At 36.8% G+C, this 16,539-nt stretch overlaps 1 protein-coding gene across 5 annotated transcripts in view; it reads right to left on the bottom strand.

Annotated features, from left to right (window-relative positions):
- CKAP5 (cytoskeleton associated protein 5) overlaps positions 1–16,539 on the bottom strand; it is an 86,617-nt gene that overhangs the window by 53,784 nt on the left and 16,294 nt on the right. For 4 of the 5 annotated variants that reach the window (XM_081064349.1, XM_081064353.1, XM_081064350.1 and 1 more), the window contains exons 2-4: positions 3,936–4,029; positions 3,249–3,442; positions 1,468–1,674 (exon numbers count right to left, since the gene is read on the bottom strand). In XM_081064349.1, coding sequence (XP_080920475.1) covers positions 1,468–1,674; positions 3,249–3,442; positions 3,936–3,992 — 458 coding nt within the window. In that variant the 5' untranslated portion in view covers positions 3,993–4,029. Of the gene's footprint in view, positions 1–1,467; positions 1,675–3,248; positions 3,443–3,935; positions 4,030–14,775; positions 14,914–16,539 lie in introns of those variants that run through there. The other variant, XM_081064351.1, reaches the window with a different exon arrangement.

Raw genomic sequence — 16,539 nt, 5'->3', positions numbered from 1 at the left:
CCATAGAAAAAACCAAAAAAGCCCGTTTTAGGGCCCCCAGAACATTTTTAAGTTTTCAGAAGCTACCACTAACAAAGACAGCTTGAGGCAGCTCTGGAACCTAGACTAAACAGCTTGAACTGAAGGTTCTTGAAGGTCCCAGAGAGCTATCTAGTTTCACTGTAGAGTCTGGGATGCTTTAGGACAAATAAAGAACCATACAGGGATGGGACTAAATAACACATCTATAAGGAAGACATAAGATTTACCTAACGTGTTCTTTCTCTACCCTTCTTCTCCCAGTCAGCTTAAAATGAAGTAACCAGAGTTTACAGCATTCTACACCAGAAACGACTAATTTAAATGGAGAAGATTACAATATAATACATATTTTTTATTAGAGATCCAATACTAAGGACAGATCTACTGATACTAGCAGTCTTGATAAGCAAGTCAATTCACTTAATTTCTAGGATGACAGAATAAGCATACTACTTACTATTCAAAAACACACATGCCTACTATACTATACTAGGCCAGAAATGAGGAAAAATTTATCATACAAAAATCTAAGTCAAAGTCAAATTTTATAAAAGAACATTATGAACTGAGCGAAAGAATGTATAAATTGAGGATAGTTTAACAAAATTTAAGAATTTTGATACTTTCATGTAAGATAAACACAAAAGGAAGCATTTTCTCCAAGAAGTAGGTCATATATAACATCACGAGAGTTGAGTTGGGATGATGTCCGCTCCCATAGGCCACACATTTAGGGTTTCACTAGAACTGCTTTCTAAAGTGTCTCATGTGGATAGTATTGGGGACAGGGTATCAGATTAGAAGGACTGCCAAATCAGAACAAACTAGTGGTTTGTCTAATTCAGATTTCCACAGCAAATTATAGCCACTGGTTCCTGAAAGAGATCCCATTCAAGAAAAACTTCACTGCCAAACAACAAGAAATTCTAAGATTAAAAATAACTTATTACATAAGAGTAGAAATTATTTTGTATTTGCTGTCGCTGTACTTCTGTTTAAAGACATATAGCATTTGCTTCTATTTTACTAAAAAGGCAACTAAGCAACGGTTTGCTCTAGCCAACAAACTGACTTTAGCCAACATTTCAAAGTATATAAACTTATGCTTGAGGACAGCAAGAGAGAAAAAGCTGCTTAAATATCCCGAGGAGTGCTTTTCCACAAAAAGGTCAATTCATAATCTGAGAACAGGTCAGAAATATCCCCTGCTCACCTTAATTACAAAGGGATTTAGGTAAAGTAACTATACAGAACATTTGAAGGCTAAAATTACGGAATACAAAGTGCCACACTTGAGGAATGACTTCAGCTTTTCCAGGTCACCTTCCCGGTTGGTGTAGTATGCCAAGTCAAATCCAGCAGTTTTCCTTTCTGGTTAAACCAGGAACCCCAACGCAACTGAGACATTCTAGATAATAAAACTGAAGTGAAAAGAAAGGGTCTTACCTTAAGGCTTTCCTCAGTGTCTCTATACAGGCCACTATGATCTTAGGGTTCTTACTGTCCAGGCCTTTTAGGAGCTCTTCTTGCACAGCCTCTCCTTTCTCTATCTCTATGTACATCAAACAAATCTCGATGCCCAGCTCCTTGGCTTTGGCTTTGGGTTGGTTGAACACTTTACTTACAACACCTGACACAACTTCTCCTGTGGTTCTGTAATGTAGATTATAAACAACCACCACACACACAAAAACACACGTTAGTAAAAAAAGTTGGAAAAAGGTCATGGAAGGTGATAGGGAAGGGGGAACACCTGCACTTTAGAAAACTGCTTAGAAATAAAGTAAATGAGTCTCAAATTTTTAAATTTATGTTCAAGAACATTAAAAAACTTATGCAAACCATAAAAGTTTAAGACGTGCCAACAGACAATAACACAAAACCACAGATTCTTATAAATGTAGAAAATTCAAATAAGAAAGCAACAATCCCTTGAAATCTCACTACCCGGAGACAACTAAACTTTTGGTATTCATCCTTCCATACTTTTCTATATGCGCATATATATACATGTATATATACACATATATGTACATGCATGTGTGTATATGTGTATATATATGTATGTATATACACACACATATACAGATACAGTTTACAAAAATAGGATTAAGGAATCCTTGCTTTTTTGAAATTTCTTTAAAAAGTCATTTTAAACACTTAAGACAAGAAAATTTCTGCACAGAGGGAACAGATATGCACCTTTAGTAACAAAAGGCTGCTCCCAACTCGTTGGTAACACTTTATAGTGACTTTATTGCTTCGAATCTCTTCTAAATTAAATAAAACCTGTACTATTGGAAATTAGAGGAATTGAGTGGATTGGAATTACAGACAGCATTTGTCAAAAAAGTTTCTGATAGCAGAAAAAAAATGAAATAAAAAAAAGCAATGAGTTCACTAATGGCAAGGGAAACTTGGTGATGCTGGTTAACAAAACTGTCAAATTATGATTATGATTGTCTTTATTGGTATAATCTTTGAAATCAAGTATACATTTCTTGTGCACATTTGTGTGTGTCAAGGGTCCACATTTGTATTTGTGTGTGTGTGTGTGTGTGTGTGTGTGTGTGTGTGTGTGTGTGTGTGTAGGGCTCCTTTTGATGATATCAAGACTAGAGTTAGAAAAATTAGGTTTCTGAGGTATGGGAGAGCAGAGTGACTAGAAATATCTATTATCCATAGCTCAAGTGAAACAGGCTGAGAGCCACAGAGGTTGTCTATGTAGCATTACCTCTCCTAAGAGATAAAAATGCCTAATGACCACAGGGAGAAAGGTGTGATTCTAAGATCGCCTAGCTGGGAAGCCTTGTGGAAAAAGATTTTTTGTAATGCCCAAATGTTTTCAGTGAAATTCTAATAATTCTTTGCTGACAACCTTTCAGTTTCTTCTAGAAGTTACTGAAGATTATCCTTCTTGGTCTAGAGTAATTTTCATAGAAAAGACTCAAAAGGAAAAAAGTCACTTGCTCATCAAACCTTAAGGTAAAAACAAGATCTGATTTCTAATTTGCTCTTCTTTACAGATCTCATATACCATTTAGACTTCTGAGAACAGATAAAGACTGAATGAGAAAAACAAGTATCAAAGGAGCTATGAAACTAAGAAAATTAATATATTTTAAAAGTACTAAGAACTAAGGACAGTAATCCATAAAGATACACAGATTAACCCAGGTAGCGCCAGACAGGGCTTCCTACCCAGAATATGGAAAGAAACTACTTACTTTCCTGCTACATGGGCATTTTCGACATAAACAAGTGCAGCTTCTAACCCTTTCAATTGAACCACTGCATTGGAATCAGTCACAAATTTTTTGATCAATCCTAAAAATTTGGACCATTCTGGGTTCTTTTCATCCTTTATTTTCTGGAAGATCTTCAGGGCTTCTTCATACCCATTTAACCTTGCTTTCCACAGCTAAAAGAAAAATAGTATTTTGAAAAACAAAATTTAATGATATTATCATTTACTGTTAACTAAGGGGGCAGTAAAAATAACTACTCTATACCAGGTAATTTAAATAAAGGACCCCATGATTGGAAACAAAAAAAAGTCTTAAGAAATTCAGATAGTTTTCCAAGAAGATTAACTAATAAACTTTCTTTTGTAAGTATTTAATTTGTATGCTATTCTGCCAAGGCCATCTAAAATTCCTAATAGGCCATTATAAATGTATCTCACTTGGTATCCAAGTATTAGTTATTACTTCTTTATAATACGGCATATTTTTAAAGATGTGACAGTTCAAACATGAGAAATCATCCTGCTGAAACCACCCAATCTCCAAAGTACGCTGCTTTTCAGTTGTACTGTGTAATCATTAGGCAGTTTTACACATAGCAGCTACACAGTATAACTACTGACAAAACAAGCCAATGACACTGAAATTTGAGTTCCAGAAAAGTCTCACCTTGTGTTCACATTTCTGATCAACCGGCAGTTTCATCCACTCACTGTCATCTCCCATTGTGCTTCCAGTTTCTCCTTAGAGTTAAGAGTAATTCCTGGACAGATAAAAATTGATAACTATTAAGTCTAGCATCAAGCAGTCTCTTAAGAAAAAAATGACTTTTCTGAGATTATTATTTATCATGCATGCACCAGTAAGATTAAAAAGCCCATTCTTTGTTTATATGCCCATTTCATTCCATTAACAGAACATTTAAAAAGTAAAAGGAAAAAAGTCAATAAAAAATCTAAATAAATCTAGAAAGAACATTTATTTTTAAAAATGACGTTTATATATTTTTCCAAATGGGAACTTTTTAGATACATGTCAAAGCTAGGATAAAACTGAACAGCTGAACTGCTTGGCCTTTTGAAAGGGCAGGAGAAGAGTTTCAAAGAAAGTCGTACTTTCTTTTCAACCATTAACCTAAAATTCCTTACAGAAAATAATCAATAGGGAAAAATCTCAATGCTACCCAGTTCTCTACCTAATTCAGGTAAATATGACTTTAGTCAATGTTTACATAAACTAGCAAAAAAATTAAAACTAGTAAAAAATTAAATCCCTAAATGAACTCTTCCTTTATAAACTTTATAATTAAACCATTTTTTAGTGAGGTTTATTGTCAACATTCCTTTAATAACTTTATGCTATTGATTTAGATAACATTTCTTTCTGATTATGAAAGTAATATGTTAACTGCAAGAAATCTGAAAAGTACAGAAAATACAATAAGGAAGGAAAGTATTAAAACACAATTTCGTATTTTGTGCTCACCACCCAGAGTCAGTGCTACCATTCCCCCTCCCCACTTACCCTCTGGTAACCACTAATGTGGTTATAGCACACAATGTGATATTCAGATGATGTAATTCAGAATTGTACCCTTCAAACCTATGTAATTTTACTAACCACTGTCACCCCAATAAATTAATTTTTAAAAACCCACATAATTTCACCACCAATTAGTAACTGTGATGAACACAGAAATGTGTATCCACTTGAGTTCTTCCAGATTTTTTTCAATGCACATACAGTGTGTAAATTATATGGGAAAAAAAGAGGGCAGATTCTCTTACAATCTTTTTCTTATAAGGTCACAAACATTTCCCCATATTTGAGAACATGATATTTAAAGGCTGCACAGCACTCTATTTTATCATCAATCCTATTGCTGCACATTTAGATTGTTTCCAATTTTCAATATTACAAACAACACAGGAGGGATTCTGCTTCCCCAGTCCGGGTGTGAAATAAAATATATCTTCAATAAATATTTGTTTAATGAATATGTACCTTGATACTGTGTTTCCCCAAAAATAAGACCTAGCCGGACCATCAGCTCTAATGGGTCTTTTGGAGCAAAAATTAATATAAGACCGGGTCTTATGAGCTGATGGTCCGGCTAGGTCTTATTTTCGGGGGAATACGGTAGTGTCTACTATGAACAGGCATGTAAAAGTCCTTTTTAAACACGTTGAATCACTTTGTACTAACAACAACACGAAAGAAAGATAGTCTCCTCTCTTTACACACTAGGCTCACAAAGATTAAGTAACTTGCCAACACAACAAAAGTGGTAGGCAGCGAGATCATAATACGATTCAAAGTCTATGCCTCTTTCTTTACAACTTGTTCCCTCCAATCAAAATGTAGGAAATGTTCCAGGGAAAGTTAAATACTCAAAGACCGAATTGTAAAAAGTTTATTAAAGTGGCACTTTCACTGAGGCTTCACTCCCCAGGACCGTGGGAAACAACAGCAGCGCATTTTAGAGCAGGAGTCAAACCTTAATAACGAATCTACAGTAACTCTAATACAGCAATGGCAGGAGATGAAACGGTACAACAGTTCGGAAAACAGTATGCATTATGTAAGTTAAAAATGCACATAGCCCACCATCCAGCAACTCCATTCCGAGTTATATACCCTAGATATTGATGCCAATTGCACTGGAAGACATAGACAAGGATATTCAAAGCATTGTTGTTTATAAAAGTCAAAAGTTGGAAACACTTCACAAGTTCATCAAGAAGAGAATGAATAAATAGTGGTATATAAACTCAGTGCAGTATTATACAGCAATAACAATGAATGAACTATGCAGTGCTTCCCAAACTCTATAGTGATGGACCAGTCTTTTCAACATTTTTTTCAAATAATTGTACACTGATGTTTGTAAAATACAATAAAAATTAATTATATCTGTGTATGTTTAAAGTTCCCCAAGTAAATGAGAAATAGTCTGGTCACCATGTAAAACAATGTTGTGGTTTCTTAAAAAATAAATACAGAATTATCATATGGCTCTGCAATTCCACTCCTAGGTATATAGCCCAAAGACCTGAAAACAGGAACTCAAATACGCACGAGTATACATGCATGTTCATAGCAGCACTATATACAAGAGCCAAAAAAACCAGCCCATATGTCCATCAATGGATGGAATAAATAAACTGTAGTATGTACATACAATGAACTATTACTTAGCCATAAAAGGGACTGAAGTACATACACGCTACAACCTGGATGAACTTCACGAACATGATGCTAAAGGAAAGAAGCCAAACACAAAAGGTCCCATATTGTATGATTCCATTCTATGAAATATCCAGAATAGATCAATCCATAGAGAAGGAATGGATTGAGAAGGGGCAAATGGGTAGAAACTGCTTCATGGGTAAGGAGTTTTACTGTGGAATGATGGAAATGTTTTAGAACTAGATAGGGGTGGTAGTTGCACAACATTGTGTATGTACAAAATGCCATTTGAATTGTTCACTTTAAAATTGTTAAGTTTTATTTTTGTGCATTTCACTTCAACATATTTTTTTAAGTTCCAAGGTGATTCTAATGTGCAGCCTGCAGTTGAAAACCTCTAATGTTACTTTCTTGGCACAAGTTTGAGCTGCAAAAGCAACCTTTCCCATCTGTTTTTCAAAGAGAAACACTCAATGAAAGCTTTTGAAACATTTTCCAACCAAGAGAATATGAGCAATAATATTCAACCGTCAGCATTCTAAGAGTCTACTACAATACTTTGCTTTTTTTCCTGTTGGTTCCTTTTGGAAAAAGAAACAGGTTAGCCAACCTAACTGCCTCATGTAAAATTTAGATGCCATTTTTGTGTTATACTTTCTGAAATGGCTTCTACGACTTTATAGCCTGAGTTTTTTTAAAGTTGGTATTTATGATCTTTCTATTAAAAGGAAAGGCTTGCTTCATACTAAAATCTCCCCAGCCACTGAAGTAAGGGATCCAGTGTTTGTGTGTGCATGTAATACTGAGGACTCGCCTTCTGGTTTTGTGTTTGTCTTTTCCAGGATTGATATACTAAGGGGAAAAAGCACATCTCCACTAATTTCCCCCATAGTTATTTTAATTATAAAATTAACTTTAGAATTTAATTTGTTTACATATACAAGAAAACGTATGCAATCTTTGTGAGCTATGAAGCATTCTAATCAAACTGACCGACTACCCAATCTGATAATTCAAACACTATCTGCGTTTCTTTCCTACCCTTCCCTCCTCCCCATAGAAGCACTTTCCTGAAGTTTGTTTAGTTCTATGCCATAGTCACAGTCATATATTCCTAAACAACAAAATTAATTCCACTTGTTTGTGAGCTTTAAAAAAATGTCAGCATACTGTTTGCAATCTTCATAATTGGCTTTTTTTCATTCAAAATTTCATTTGTAAAATTCATCCACGTGGTGTACTATACTTCAAAGCCACTCAAAGTGTGGTCCAAAGACTTGTGCTGGTTCACAATTTATCATTCAGAGATTAAGTACGGAAATGGAAATAAGAGGTTAGAAACAACCATAGAACCTATTCTAGCTTCTTTTATTATTATGGTGGTTTGAGGAACTGAAACAAGTTCAGCAAGGCTAAAGTATAAAATGCAACAAGGAAAGTAAGCGGGCTATAGAGTCAGGCTGGAAAGGTCTTATAAGCAATGTTAAGGAATTTGGACTTTATCCCAAAGGTAAAAGGAGACTTTGAAGTAATATAAGTAGGAAAAATTGCGGACACTATCAAACTTGCATTTTTTGAAGACCACGTGATGTAATTGTAAAAGCAATGTAAAGAATGGCTTGGAAGGCAGTAACAATGGAGGGAAATCAGTTAGAAGGCTATAGTCTAAATGAAGATGATGGTAACTTGGACCTAAGGGTAGTACCCTGTTTCCCCGCAAATAAGACCTAGCCGGACAATCAGCTCTAATGCATCTTTTGGAGCAAAAATTAATATGAGACCGGATATTATATTATATTATAGGACCCGGTCTTATAGTAATGTAAGACCAGGTATTATATTATATTATATTATATTATATTATACCCAGTCTTATAGCAAAATAAGACTGGGTCTTATATTAATTTTTGCTCCAAAAGATGCATTAGAACTGATTGTCTGGCTAGGTCTTATTTTCGGGGAAACACGACAGCAATGCAGATGGAGAAAAATGGATGGATTTTAGAGACATAAAGAATGTCAAAGAACGTCCTTACTGAGTACATGTACAAGGGCTGAAAGAGAGGGATGAAGGTGAGTTTTGGACAAGCTGAGTTTGAGATGCATTCTAGACAAGTGTAGATGTGTGTAGCAGTCACTTAAGTAGGGGAGACTGGTCTAAAAGAGATTTTTTGATTCCTAGTTTGGTGATATGCCTATAATTTGTATACATATGGTTTCTAGATTATCTACAGTGAAAATTATTCACGCTTTATAAATAATAAGATTTATTTTGGTCATTACCTAACTCAATGAAAATATAAAGAGCAAAAGAGAGTACATGAGAAAGACAAGTTTGCTTGCCTCCAAAGGAACTCAGGTAATTTAGAGAAATTTAAAATAGCAAGAGGAAATCATCCCCAATCAGCAGCTGCTTAATAATCAAGTCTAACCACCTAATTGGGCCTTAAGACACTCTTAACCTGCCCTTGCACAGGAGAGGAATGACCAGTTTTAACTGTAATTGTGGTTACCCACGCAGTCCAAACCCCTACCTCCACCCTGTGGCAACCCCTGATAGAGTTGACTCTATCAGTTGAAAAGGAAAATCTTTCCTTGAGATTAACAGAAATACAACGGGTGGTAGACTATGATCTCTGTATTAGTTTTAAACTTCTGACTATACTAGAATATTTGGGGTAGGGATCATTAAAGTAACTACTATTTGAACTAAACTTTGCCTCTATCTACAAAGTTTAACCATTATCACAAAAGAAAGTAAAAGCCTTGGGAACATTCAGAACATATTCAGGAAGTAATGAAGGTGGAGAAAAGTGAACAGAATATGTGTAGAATAAAACTTAACGATTTCATGAAAAGTCACACAAGTTAATGTCCTGAATGATCTCTTTAGAGAAATGTAGTACTGTTTTCAATATACACAGCAAATTAAAACCAAACTAACGTTCATAATAGCCAAAGAGTGGTAACAAGCCAAATGTCCATCAAGAGATGAATAGACAAATAAAATGTGGTTAATCCATACAATGGAATATTATTCAGTAATAAAGAGAAATGAAGCTCTGTAAAGAACTCCTAAAACTCAACAACAAAAACCAAATTAAACAATGGGCAAAGGACTTGAACAGAAGTTTCTCCAAAGGAGATATACAAATGGCCCATAAGCACATGAAAAGATGCTCAACATGAAAAAGGAACTGTCATACACTGTTGGTGGGAATGCAGACTGGTGCAGCCGCTATGGAAGGCAGTGTGGAGGTTCCTCAAGAAATTACGAATAGAATTACCATATGACCCAGCAATCGCTCTCCTGGGTATCTACCCCAAAAATATAAAAGCATTTCTCTATAGAGACACGTGTACGCCAATGTTCATTGCAGCTTTGTTTACGGTGGCCAAGACATGGAAACAACCAAAATGTCCTTCGATAGATGAATGGATAAAGAAGTTGTGGTACATATACACAATGGAATACTATTCGGCGTTAAGGAAAGATGATATAGGAGCATTTGTGACAACATGGATGGATCTCGAGAGAATAATGCTAAGTGAAACAAGTCAGACAGAAAAAGCAGAGAACCCTATGATTTCACTGATATGTGGTATATAAACCAAAAAGAACAAGACAAACAAATGAGAAACAAAAACTCATAGACACAGACAATAATTTAGTGGTTACCAGAGGGTAATGGGGTGGGGGGTGGGTGATGAGGGTAAAGGGGATCAAATATATGGTGATGGAAGGAGAACTAACTCTGGGTGGTGAACACACAATGGGATTTATAGACGATGTAATACAGAATTGTACACCTGAAATCTATGTAAATTTACTAACAATTGTCACCCCAATAAAATTAATTTAAAAAAATATATATTGGTATAAATAAATGTTAAAAAAAAAAAAAAGATGCTCAACATTACTAATCATTAAGGAAATGCAAATCAAAACTACAATTAGATACCACCTCACACCCACCAGGATGCTACTACAAAAAACACACCCCAAAACATTAAAAAAACAAGTGCTGACAGGATATGGAGAAACTGGAACCCTTGCACACTGTTGGTGGGAATGTAAAATGGTACAGCTGCTGTGGAAAATAGTATGGTAGTTCCTCAAAAAATTAAAAATAGAATGACCGTATGATCCAGCTATTGCACTTTTAGGTATATGCCCAAAAGAATTGAAAGCAAGGTCTCAAAAAGGTATTTGTACACCCAGGGTCATAGCATCATTATTCACAGTAGCTAAAATGTGGAAGCAACCAAAGTGTTTATTAACAGATGAATGGATAAGCAAAAAGTAGTATATATACACAATGGAATATTATTCAGCCTTGAAAAGGGAAGAAATTCTGACATACGCTACAGCCTAGATGAACTTTGAGGACATTATGCTAAGTGAAATACGCCAGTCACAGAGTGACAAATGCTGTTTGATTCTACCTACATAAGGTACTTAGAGTAGTCAAAACCATACAGGCAGAAAGTAGAATGGTTAATGCCAGAGAATGGATGGAGTAGGGGGATAGTAGGTTATTGTTTAATGGGTATGAAGTTTGACGAGATGAAAAGAATTGTGGAGATGGATGGTGGTGATGGTTGTACAACATTCTGAATGTATTTGATACCACTGAACTGCAACTTAAAAATGGTTAAGATAGTAATAGTAAATTTTGCATCATGTGTATTTTATCACAAAAAAAAGAAGAAATGAAGTACGATACATAGCTACAACCTCGGTGAACCTTGAAAACATTATGCTAAGTGAAAAAAAGCAGTCACAAAGGGCCGTATATTGTATGATTCTATTTACATGAAATATCCAGAGTAGGCAAATCTATAGAGACAAAAAGTAGATCATTAGTTGCCTAGGATTGGGGTGTTTGGGGATATTAGAAGGGTGATGACCAAGTGGTGCGGGGTTTCTTTTTGAAATAATAAAAATATTCTAAAATTGAATGTGATGATGATTGCACAAATCTATGAATATACAAAAAGTCACTGACTTGTACAGTTTAAATGAGTGAATGGTATGTGAATTACATACTTCATTAAAACGGTTTAAACACAAACTAACAAAAACATTTACTAACAAAAGTCCTTAGGAGACAAGAATTATTTGTTAAAGCTACCAATCATTTTACATGTGCATAGGATGTCAGTAAAGGTTAGAGTCCTAACTAATTGTAGGATCTAGTAATAAGGAATTACTCCATTCCAATTTTTACCTAAGTTCATTCACTAAATTTCCCTGTGGGTAAACCATGATATGTTCAAGGAGTTCACAGGAGTACAAGATGTGTAAACAAATAATCATAATACAAGACGTAATGCATATGGAAAGGGACATTGGCAAGGGACAAATAAGGGTTATAGGAGTTCAGAGATAGGATTAACCACCAGTGAGTGAGGGATGGTCAGTGAAAATCTCGTACCTAGAAAGGATTGCATCTGAACTTAGTGATGAATGGGTGGGCTTTTTCAAAAACACAGGAGTGGAAGAGGAGACATTCTACACTGAGAAAACAAAAAAGGCGAAGTCTGGGATGTAGGAAAATACTGAGCATATTTAGGGAACACTGACTGAATGGCTCCACTTATTTGAGTGTAAGATCAGAAAGGTAGACTAGGGTCAGATCATGTAGAATCTTAAACATAAAACTAAACAGCAGAGGATGCTGATGAACTGAAGCAGGGCAATGACTTGATTCTATTTACTTTAGAAAAATAAATCTAGGGTGGTAGATGAGGGTAAAAGGGATCATATGTATAGTGATGGAAGGAGACTTGACTCTGGGTGGTGAACATACAATGTGATATATAGATGATGTGTTACAGAATTGTACACCTGAAACAAATGTAACTTTACTAACAATTGTCACTCCAATAAACCTTAATTTAAAAAAATCTAGGGGGACAGAAAAAATCTATGTAGAATGAACTGGAAGAGAAAAGAGAGAGTCTTTATAGGAAATTACTGCAGTATTCCAGTACAAAGATAAGTAAGAGCCATAAATAGGGGTCTTGGCAGTAGGAATGGAAAGGGTGGGCGGGGGAGACGGAAAGGAGTTACATTAAATAAGTAGAATCAATAAGCCTTAGCAACTAAGGATGTGGGAGTAGGAAGAAGAGTCTAGTAGGAGACGCCTGTCTAGGTGATGGGGCAACAGAAAAATATGTCAGAAAGAAGTTCTGAGTTGTTTGGGGGAAGTAATGGACAGGTGAGGTGAGGAATAGTGTAAGTTTTTGGTTTTAGACTTGAGAAATATGATCTTTAAGTGGTTAGAAAAGTGGCATCTGGGATGAACAGAGAGTTCTGGATTTTATAAACATAAACACAGGAAACCAACTTTTCACTACATAGCAAGGTTTGATGTATTAAGAGTGAATAAAATTGCCAACAAAGAGAAGCATTAATAAAATTAATTTGAACTACTGTATATATGATGCTTGCTATGGTTCATTCAATCTAGTCCATACTACAAATATTCAGAAATTTCAAATTATTCAGAGTTCTCAGGTTTTACCCTAGCTTAAAAGAGGGAAAGGTAAGGAGGTTAGCTATGAAATAAATCTGTTCTACAGAAATATTATAATCTTACACCACTGATGTATCTAAAATGTCTTCCAAAGAGCTCAAATACCAGATAGTCCACATTGCTGAAAAGGTTTAGATGTAATTGTTTATTTTTAGACTAGAAATGTTTCCAAGGTCACACATAAGGGCAGAACTTAGAATATTGAACTGTCTGACTTTCCAGTTTAGTATTTAATTAAATAACAAATTACCTATTCAATATGCATTATGTACTATCATAACATATAAACCCAAGCAATCTATGCATTTTCTCATTCATTATTAACCAGCTAAGACACCAGGAGATGAAGTCATGAGTAAGGTTAGAGCTGGGCTTAGAACCTACGTCTCCTATCTCAGTCCACCACTCTTCCCCACCACCCAAGGCTCCAAGTGTGGGTGTCCTTTTATTTTAAATTCCTGTACCATGACAGCCTGTTAAGATAATTAGATAGCTACTAAATAGATTGCTTTAACTTTCTACTTGCAAGAAGCTAAGGCAGTGAAACTATTTTATGGACTATTTCCAAGCCCTTGACCTACAAAAGCTCCTCACTATCACAATACAAGAGATCTGGATCTGATTACCATTCCTAGACTCATTCTGGCAAAGGAAATGCTACTGCAGAGGCATAGAACGAGTCTGAGGGGAGTTTGAGGAAAAATTTTGCCCACTCAAAAAGCAACCCCTTTGAATGACCAACGAGGTGTGATGACAGACTCGCTCCAAAAAAGAAAATAATTATAAAACAAGCATAAAACAGACTACACTGATACATACCCAGAAATCTTTACTCAAACTATATCTAGGAAGAACAACTGGACTAAAGAAGCATAAGAATTATGTAACTAGCATACAAAATTTAAGATTTTTATTACTTGGCCAAGCCAGCCGAACTCCCTAAGTAGCCAGTAACAAAATGGCAAGTCTTTCCTTTTAATTTAAAAAGCCTCACTGCCTCTAGGTAATTCACATTCACAAGGACGAGTGTTATACTCTTGCTGGAGTATTCTGCATTGTCAGGGGGCCAGAAATCTGAACTGCTTCTCTAGCAGATAATCTCAACAAACTTGGGTGTGCTTGCTGTCCTAATCCTGGGATGGTGGCCTCCCATAAATTCTTTCAAAGAGGAGGAAGGATAAAGAGCTGTCTCTTTCCCATCATGCTACATATCAGCAGGAAAGAAGGTTAACTGTTAGACTCTCTCTAACAGATGATCACTGTCAATGTCTCCAAAAGGTGGACCCGATACCAACACAGGCCTCTGGGGAGATGGAAAGCTAAACCTGGCTGTGAATTAGGTCAACTTTGTTACTACTCAATTGTACCAAGGTAGCTGAAAACCTAAGGCGTACTCCTCCGGAAGCTACTCAAGACTCCAAATCCCAGGCTAAGGACCCAAGGCCCAGGGCACTAGATCCAGCTCCACCCATCTAGCTCAACGGGGTTATACCCGGGTAAAAGCAACCCTGTCCTTACTCCAAGTAGGAACCAGACTGGGGCAAAGCTAGGTCTTAAGCGCCACTCAACCACTGCATATCCAAACAAGCACCCTAGGGCCGCTGTCACCACCCAGAAGTAGAGCAGATGCCCCAGGCTTTAGCTCACTGCAGCCGGCATTGTTTATGCTCTTTCACCGCCTTAGCCTCTGATAGGCCAGGAAAGTCCCCTGTACTGTCCACCAGGACTTCCGGCATGGGCACGGGATGCTTGACCCTCACCCGCAGTTTGACACTTACGCTCCCTGAGCAGGGAGAGGTCGGGGGCCCTAAGGTCCGAGCAGAATCAGCAGGAACACCGGCGGGCGGCAGCTTTGGTGCGGCGGCCGCTGGGAAACGCCTCCTCCGGGGGCGGGGCAAAGAGTGCGCTGTCAGAGTGCCCGCCCCACCTCGGTCCCCCGCCCCGCACACACTGGAGGCTTAAAGGCGCCGCAGCCCTTCGCCCAGAGGTCTGCAGGACGCAGGGTGCTCCTTCCGCTCACAGGGTTTCCAAGGAAAGAGGCAAATGAAGGACCAACTAGGAAGACTCTACCGCAGTTGGGTGGGCCTCTTTTTTGGTGGCAACACACAGGTAATGTTCCAGAAACAAAGGAGATAGCTAGTTCCTACTATCACAATTCTAATCCCTCCTCCAGGGGGGAAAAAAATTGCTGCAGGAAAATTGCCAAAGCATCAGGGTAAATATATAGCCCCCATTATGTAAGCCGCTTACTTCATTAACTTGAGCAGTGTTCTTCGAATGGCAACTCAAAGGCCCAGAAAAGAACCTGGCATCCTGTACTGCTTCACCTCACCCGGTCCCTGACTTCCTTCTCTTCTCCACAACAAGAGGAATCCCAGACAATGATGAGTAGGAAGGCAGGCAATAGGAGGCAAAATAGAAAAATAACATTCTCCTTTTTGTGAGTAAAATGTGATTTTTCAAAAATTGGCCAAGAATTCACTATAAGCCTATTCAGATAAAGAAATCTTGCATGCAAATACAACTGTGATACACAACCTAATTTAATATGAAGAGTTCTTGAGACATTTGTAGGAGAAACTGGATTAATATCTCAGGGAGTTAAGTAGTAGTCTTTGAGCTCTCCATAGGTTATCAATGAGTTTTAACTTTTTTTTCCCATAGAATGAATTTTTCCTCAATCACAGCTTACCAGGTTTGACTACATTTTGTGTCTTCTTCATATGTCAGGAAAGAGATTTATGAGTTTTTTAAGCCTGTATTCCTCCACCTAAACTAGGTGAAAAAACACACCATATTAAAGCCTTAAATCACCACCAGACCAGTATGGGACTCAATTTAGTGAAGCTAAAGACCATTTATAAGAACCCTAACACCTTCCATCTTGAATAGGGGTTCAAGTGGAAACTTTGATTCCAAATGACAGGCACGGAGACTGCTCTACTAGGGAGCAGACCCAGGTTACCTTCATCCAGAAGGTCTTAAAGAATTCAAGGCTAAGGAGATGATGCTTTTGACTGAAGTAATTAAGATACTCTTTTATTATATCCCCATCAAGCTTATCACACTATTCTGAGGGTAATAATGGTTTGCAGGTCAGCCTTCCCGTTAGATTGCGAGCACCTCCAGGGCAAGGGCTGGAATGTATCTTAATCATCTTTTTCTTCCAGTGTGATATGAAATGAATACTCAATAAATATTTATCACAAAAGGTATGATCAATACTATCTTCAATGCAGGAATTCAGGTAATCTCAATATGCATAGTATAGTGCACACACACATAAATGGATAATACCCAGTGCAGTGCTTACTAGTAAATTAAAAATTTAAAGAAAAATCCACTGATTGTTACAGCTCAGTCTCTGACATCAGAGCTCAAGATTATTATTATTATAGGGATTTCTATCTTTTGTCCCAAATGCATAGACATTTTATGTAAACATTCATGAATAACTCTTAGATTCTAGGTTAACAAATATCACAGTCCAAATACAGCTCATCTAATTTTGGTTATTGCTTCCTTTTCTTTATTATAACATT

Source organism: Rhinolophus hipposideros (genome assembly GCF_964194185.1).
Source record: "Rhinolophus hipposideros genome assembly, chromosome: 10".
Classification (NCBI taxonomy): Eukaryota; Metazoa; Chordata; class Mammalia; order Chiroptera; family Rhinolophidae; genus Rhinolophus; species Rhinolophus hipposideros.
The sequence above is the reverse complement of the archived record's forward strand: the minus strand, read 5'-3'. Positions and strand labels throughout refer to the sequence as shown.